This window comes from Trachurus japonicus, chromosome 21 (genome assembly GCF_045865225.1).
Source record: "Trachurus japonicus isolate A0001 chromosome 21, Traja_1.0".
In the NCBI taxonomy this organism is placed as follows: Eukaryota; Metazoa; Chordata; class Actinopteri; order Carangiformes; family Carangidae; genus Trachurus; species Trachurus japonicus.
The window spans coordinates 19,615,803-19,623,130 of NC_140927.1; the positions used below are offsets into that span (position 1 = coordinate 19,615,803).

Consider the following 7,328-nt stretch of genomic DNA (forward strand, 5'->3'; position numbering starts at 1 on the left):
TGAAAGTATAAATAAACTGTCTGTTTCTGGCTGCCATGTAATTGTTGTGTTCTTTCTTTCGATTTGGTACATTAGTGTTGTACCGGCAGAACAAGTTTTCAACAGTTTAGATAACAGGCCAACAAAAGTTTTCTTCAAATAAACTTTTCAGAGGTGCAGGAAAGGTTTGTACTGAACGTATTAACTGTTGACTGCAAAGAGAAATCACACTGGTGACACACAGCAGGTCTGTTTTTCACGATAGTGAAGTTGTGTTGTGTTTCAAGATGTTCTACATTACTGAGATTTGCAGATTTGCACTGAAGCATTTAGACATAGTTAAGCTTCTGCTTAATGTTAATAAAGCAACATTTGTTATGTCAAAATCATCAGTCAGTAGCTTAAAAAGTCATCTGTCTCATTTTCCCAGTTTGACAAACAAGTCACAGCAATTTTTTTTTCTAGGAAAAATACTTCCATGGGAAAATCGTATTGTATGTATATGAGACTAAAAAAATATGACACACATATTTAGTTATTTAAAGTTTTTTTTAAAGCATATTTCGATTAACTGTTATGAGAGAGAATTCTTAAAAAGACAGATGTGTTAACTTAAAGACAACATTGTATTATTAAATATTTGAGGAAAAAAAGGGAAGCAAACAGTGACAATCATTGCTTAGGGCAAGTTAATTAGCGCTTATTGGTATTGCTTTAACACATAATTAATAATATAAATTGTGTTACCCCCTCAGTATTCAATTTAAATCAGTACTTAGTGTCTTCAATCATATTAGGATGATAATAATCATACAAATCAATTGTAAATCCATAAAATAGCTTTAAAAATAATACTGCTGTTCTTGTGTGCATTCATATCTTAGCATGCACAAATTGTATTTTCAACTGTATATGTGTCAGGTGATAAACTGTGAAGAAGTGAACAAGTGCACTTCCAGTAAAGTTCATTAATCAAAGACACATGTCACACATTTTATGGTTTTGTTGAATTATTGATAAGTTATCTAACTTACTTGCCAAATCGATGCAAACCTTGTTTCAATAATGAGAATCTGGAGGTTTCAGAGCCTCAAACGAAACTCTCTGGCCACTGCTGTGACTTCTCTTTAAGCATCTGTGGAATGATTCAGTGATCAAAGATCGCTGCTGTGTGTTTTTCTTTCCCGAGCCAGGAAAAATTTGACTAACATCCCTAATAGAGACATTTCACTAGGCTATGTTCTTTCACTCTGTGGTTCACATTCTTCACATTCCTGCTAAGTGACACAGATATGATGATACACACGCACAGACAAATGAACGCACAGAGGTGGACAGAGTTATCGACCATGTGAAAACTCACGTTCAATTTATCAACCATTTAACTGAGGAATTTGCTCTGTTTACAAAGCACTGCCACAAAGTGTGACATTTTCTGTTGTCTAATCAGTGAAGGATCTGATTAGATAAAATAATAAGATAAGAAGAATTTCATCTATTCTTATTTTGTCCATATTTGCAGATTCAAAACCTGTTTGCACTCCACATATCATCAAGAATGTACATTGTCCATGAAATGACTCAATAACACCATGAAATATCCAGGTGCACAGGTAAACTGTTTTAATTTTGCTGTTTAATTTGATTAAGTTTGTCTCAAAAACCTGGGATAAAATTAGTGTCATAATCTATTCAATGACTATTTACTATTTACTAACTCTGGTTCCACCATTACAGTAACTACAATAAATGTCTGTCAGTGATTTATGAATTTTGTCAAAGAAATAAAGATCAAATTTTTATAGTGAAACTCAAAGTTGTTCAAAATGGACCTTATTTGAAAATTCATACATGGGATTGAGGATAATATTAATCTGTGGTGTCCATGCAGCCTGCTGTAGCTGTTTGGATAATACTTTAATAGAAACAAATTTTTATTTATTCAGTCATCCATAAAATAAAAACATTTGAAAAAACTGGCCATCACCTCCACCGGTGAAAAATAAAAAAAAAACATTTTCAGGGTTTGACATGAGAACGTTTAATTGTATTCATTTCTGAAACTGCTACCTTGACTGAATTGTTGCATAAACAACAATGTCCGGCGTTAATGCACGAGGACATAAACTCTCCTTCATCCCTGTGCCTGAGCTGATAGTTTGTCACTGACCTGGCTCTCTGCTCTAATGTTGGCCATGGCAGTGCCGCTGGAGGCACATCAGCTGCTGTTGTTGTTTCATCTACTGTATCTGTGCTTCTACATACAGCACACATGTGTGAGGAAGTTGCATGCATGGAGCTGGACTTGCTGTGCATGGACCCGGTGCCCCGGCTGTACAGTGTCCATGTTGGTGTGGGAGCCTGAGGCCTGCTCCCATACATCCCTGCTCTGGCTCCGTTGATCCTATTGTCTCCTGCGTCACCACACGTCGCCCGGCAAATAAAGGCCGTCTGGCTCCAAGCTTAAATATTGCAGCAAACTAAAAACCAACCATCAGAGCCGATTCATTCACATCTGCTCAGTGGGGCGACAAGGACAGGGCTTTAGGTGGGAAAGAGGGCAGAAAAAAGTTCACTTTTCCCTGCCGGGTGCCAAGAGAACGGGACAGGACTCAACTTCGCCGGAGCCGCAGCTGTGGCAAGTTGCCCATTTGATTACATTTAACCTATATCATACCTTAGAGAGGAGGGTACTATATATTAATTATTGATCTCCCTTTATTGGTTTTTGTTCGTGAGTTGTTTTGTGGAATTTGTTTTACAGCTAGTGTGAGATTTTTTGGTTTGCACTTTGTTCATGTCCAACATAGTTTGTCATCTTTATTCTGAGAAGCAGCCCTCACTCCAGCCAAGTCGATGTCTTGCTAAAAGTTTGAATTAAATATCGGGAAAATAGTTTTATATCTTCTTACAATGAAAACCAATTGGATTCAAAAGCCTTTGTTTCAGAGCTTTAAAAGTTTCAGCTTTTCCAGATTTTTGAACAAAAACACATGCAATAGCAAGAAATTGGAGCTAAGGTTTTTGTTTTTTTACTTTATTGCATTTGTCTCGCCTACATTTCTTACTTTTTTGGCACTCTCTATTCCCCTCCCCCTGTCTGTCCTGCCTACCCCACCCTCCCTGTCCATCTGCACCCTCTATGTCCCTCCCTACCCCACCCTTCATTCTGCAGTGCTACGGACCGATCATGGGTGACTGGAGCTTTCTGGGTAATATTTTAGAGGAAGTTAACGAGCACTCTACGGTGATCGGCCGGGTGTGGCTCACGGTGCTCTTCATCTTCCGTATCCTCATCCTGGGCACGGCGGCGGAGTTTGTATGGGGCGATGAGCAGTCTGACTATGTCTGCAACACGCAGCAGCCTGGATGTGAGAACGTGTGCTACGACGAGGCCTTCCCCATCTCCCACATCCGCCTGTGGGTGCTGCAGATCATCTTTGTGTCCACACCTTCTCTGGTGTACGTGGGTCACGCCGTGCACCATGTCCACATGGAGGAGAAACGTAAAGAGCGTGAGGAGGCAGAACTTAGCCGGCAGCAGGAGCTGAGCGAGGAGCGTCTCCCACTGGCGCCCGACCAGGGAAGCGTCCGCACCACAAAGGAGACCAGCACAAAAGGAAGCAAGAAGTTCCGCTTGGAGGGCACCCTGCTGAGGACCTACATCTGCCACATCATCTTCAAGACACTGTTTGAGGTGGGCTTCGTGGTGGGCCAGTACTTCCTGTACGGCTTCCGCATCCTGCCACTGTACAAATGCAGCCGCTGGCCCTGCCCCAACACGGTGGACTGCTTTGTGTCCCGACCCACGGAGAAGACCGTCTTCATCATCTTCATGTTGGCTGTGGCCTGTGTCTCGCTCTTCCTCAACTTTGTGGAGATCAGTCACCTGGGCCTGAAGAAGATTCGCTTTGTCTTTCGTAAGCCGGCTCCGGCCCCGGCCCAAGGCGAGGGGTCGGCCCCCCTGCCGTTACAGGGGAAGAGTCTGCCCCCCTTAGCTGTGCCTTCCCTGCAGAGAGCGAAAGGTTACAGGCTGCTGGAGGAGGAGAAAGCTCCCCCCGTAACTCACCTCTACCCACTGGCTGAGGTGGGCATGGAGGCTGGCAGAGGGGCCCCACCCTTCCAGGGGCTGGAGGAGAAGGCGGAGGAGGTGCTGCCCATGGAGGACATCTCTAAGGTGTATGACGAGACTCTGCCCTCTTACGCCCAGACCACCGAGACACCGGGGGTGACATTACACGAGGAGGAGCCAGAGGTGGTGCCTCCGCCCATGGTGGTGCAGCCGGTAGAGGTTGTGCCGCCGGCGGTGGTGATGCTGCCGGTAGAGGTGGTGCCGCCGCCGGCGGTGATGCAGCCGGTAGAGGTGGTGCCTCCGGCGGTGGTGGTGCAGCCGTTAGAGGCCGTGCAGCCGGCAGAGGTGGAGGCTGAGAAGGTGGTGGAGGAGGAGGTGGAGGAGGAGGCGGCTGTGGATGAGGATGTGGAGGTAGAGGAGGCAGTGAACAGGGAGGGGTTAACTCCGGTGGAGGCAGTGATGGAGGCAGTGATGGAGGCCGCGGATACGATAGAAGACACCAGACCGCTGAGCCGACTGAGCAAAGCCAGCAGCAGGGCCAGGTCAGACGATCTCACCGTATGAACCTGTGAGAGAGAGAAAGAGAGAGAGAGAGAGAGCGCATGTACACCTGCACACACAAAATGTTCAACATAAGCAAGAGCACACACACACACACCTAACTCAAAAAAAACAAAAAAAAACTGAACAAAACAAAACAAAAATTGACGCACACTCTTGAACAGGCAGGTCAAAAAAAAACCAAGTGGATGACAAACCAAATCAACAGGGATAGATTAAAACCTTGAAGACACGGGCAACAATTCTACCAAACGACAAAATCTGAGTGTTTGTGATAAAAAATAAATATCATAAAAAGTAGAAGTTAAAGAGGGGAGGAGTAGGTTTTTTATTAAGCGTGTTCTTATATTTAAAAATGTGGAAAGGACACATGCAGGTGGGAAATGTTTTTACTTGATGAAAATCCATGTTCAATTTTTAGAAAACATCTTTTTCTATTGAAAGAGTTTTAATCATATACAATGGAGGATTAGACATTTTTACATGGGGTTTGAGTGGATAGGGAAAAGAGAGTTATAATATACTTGTGTGTCTGCAAATCAGTAATTTCGCTGTAGTTAGGCACTGACTTTCATTCCCATTCAGATGGCCACATTCTGCAAATGCAGCATGTGGCTGCAAACGTTGTGGGTGAGATGGCCGGTACATTTTCAGGTATCCAGCTCTTTGGGGGAAAAAGAAGAAGAAAAGTCCATTTTTTAGGTTGAGAAGAGCGTACCTTTTTTTTTTTCTTTCTTTCTTTTTTTTTTGCACATTCAGAGGTTTAAGACTCTGTGCAAGGCCTTTAACCCTCATAACACCTCATCTATGCATCCATTTACACAGGATTCTTTCAAGTGAAGAGAGATGTGCATGAATTTCACAGCATTTCTCTCCTTTTCATGTTTATATACCAGGTAGCACAGCCAGAGCTGAGTTAGTGAGGAAAGAAAAAAAAAACACACAAACAAAAAAAAAAGACCACATGTTGAATGTCTTTTTCAATGTGAACCTGCATCTCTGCATTTTAGATTTGCTTATGTTTTGTAGCTTTTACGTAGAACGGTGTACTGTGATATCAGTTGTCCATGGAAGAGAGCAGGGCTCATTTTGCCCTATCAGAGAATGAACTATAGTAGCGACCTCAGGCCAAATCCTCTCTTTTCGTGCTGTACAAACAGGCGTCCGGGCGATAAAGATCATGCACCATCAGCACAAAGTATTGTTGGAGGCGAGACAATAAAAGAAACCACGCTCATCAATGAAAACAAGCATCCTTGACCTGGCTGTGAAAAAATCTTTCTACTTGATTTTATGTGACCATAGTCGGTCCTTACCCTGCGAGAAAACACCATAGTTGTGACATGCTTTCAAATTCAAAGAGAGAAACAAACAACTAGGGGCAACTCCCCCTGTACATAATGCCCTATCTCCTGTCTAATAATGTACATAATGTGCAGAACAACTGTTTTTAGTTATTTCACTGTCTAGAGGAATCACATAAGTTATAATTAAGATCACAAGATTGATTTCATCTCACAACCTCAATAGAGTAAAGACAGAAAAACGCCCTTGCTGTGGTATCAAGCAATTATTGGAGTAAAGAAGATTTTTTTTCTTCGCAAATCATTGAATACAAAGTGCATTAAGCCTTAAAGTATGCCAAATCTTCCTCTCACATTCACTGGCTTTGTTTATTCAAACAGCTGCCACTGTATGATTTCCTGTGTGCCTTATCTGTAAATGTAACTTCTCAAATGTTGTAAGATTGTAGCAAGAGCTTGTATTGCTCTGGGACCTCTGTGAATTTGATGTTTTATTTGCTATTTTTTTTTTAAATCTGAGTTTCATTTCTGTATGCAGCCCCTCAGCACACACACACACACACACACACACACACACTCACATACATACACACAATAGGAACACATCTCTATGTAGCTCAAATATTTAAATAACAGGAATTAACATGATAGGTTAAAGAAGATACTAGTGCGTAAAGCAGCATGCTTGCAGACATGGACACACTGACACAGCACAAGCTTATGCTTATACATGTGCCTTCGTGCATGCATGCACACACATACACACATACACACACACACCTCACAGTGTTGGTTTCGGGGGTATGATCAAATGGCTCTAGAGAAACTCTGAGAGAGAAGGCAGCTTTGACCCCTTTGTGACCCCCAGCCATCCCTTCGCCTCCCATAATCCAATGCTGTGGAATCCGAGTCAAAGAGCGCCTTCAACCAATCACCTAATAGTTGAATACATAAAAGCATTATTAAACAATGTTTCAATCAAAGCATGATGCTGGTCCTTGTGTACTTCGATATGACTGGTAATGTATGATTTTTTGTATTTTAAGAATATTGCATTGCCTGTATGTTTGTAAGAAGACAAGATTAATCTTTGGAAAGAAAACAAATCCTTTTTACTAACTTGTAGTCTTCTTTGCTGATAGATGTGTGGCAGTATCTTCTTTTGGGATGTGAACCAACGCAATAAAAAGTCACACGTGGTCTAGAAGTGTTGTGTCAGTGCTTCTCTGCAAAACACAGTTTTCCAGTCTCAACTTTCTGGCGTCTTCATCCGTGGGTGTAGTTCACAACTACAACCACCAGGAGCTCTGGCCTCTCAAAAGAGAATGATGAGAGTGTTGATTATTAAGAGATCAATACCTGATCCATACACCACCCACTCATCTACTCCATGGTTACAAAGTATACTAAAA

General features: G+C 42.4%; 1 protein-coding gene and 1 long non-coding RNA gene across 3 annotated transcripts; one reads left to right on the top strand and one right to left on the bottom strand.

The window, feature by feature from the left end:
* The first annotated feature begins 2,448 nt into the window (after positions 1–2,448).
* On the top strand, positions 2,449–5,056 carry LOC146965115 (gap junction alpha-8 protein-like). Of its 2 annotated transcripts, XM_085764579.1 has the most exons (3): positions 2,478–2,617; positions 3,155–4,234; positions 4,379–5,056. In XM_085764579.1, exons 2-3 carry the CDS (start codon positions 3,170–3,172, stop codon positions 4,613–4,615), a joined length of 1,302 nt encoding a protein of 433 aa, XP_085620705.1. In that variant the 5' UTR covers positions 2,478–2,617; positions 3,155–3,169; the 3' UTR covers positions 4,616–5,056. The 2 variants fall into 2 exon arrangements, with proteins under 2 accessions (XP_085620704.1, XP_085620705.1); XM_085764578.1 differs by having other exon boundaries at positions 2,449–2,617; positions 3,155–5,056.
* Positions 4,602–7,047, bottom strand: LOC146965116 (uncharacterized). Its single transcript, XR_015034583.1, has 3 exons — positions 7,033–7,047; positions 6,697–6,812; positions 4,602–4,617 (listed from the first exon to the last, which is right to left on the bottom strand). It is a non-coding gene; the product is annotated as an uncharacterized LOC146965116 (long non-coding RNA).
* Positions 7,048–7,328: the final 281 nt, after the last annotated feature.

Coding starts and splice junctions, on each gene's coding strand:
- LOC146965115 (XM_085764578.1), top strand. CDS start 3,170: ATGGGTGACTGGAGCTTTCTGGGTAATATTTTAGAGGAAGTTAACGAG.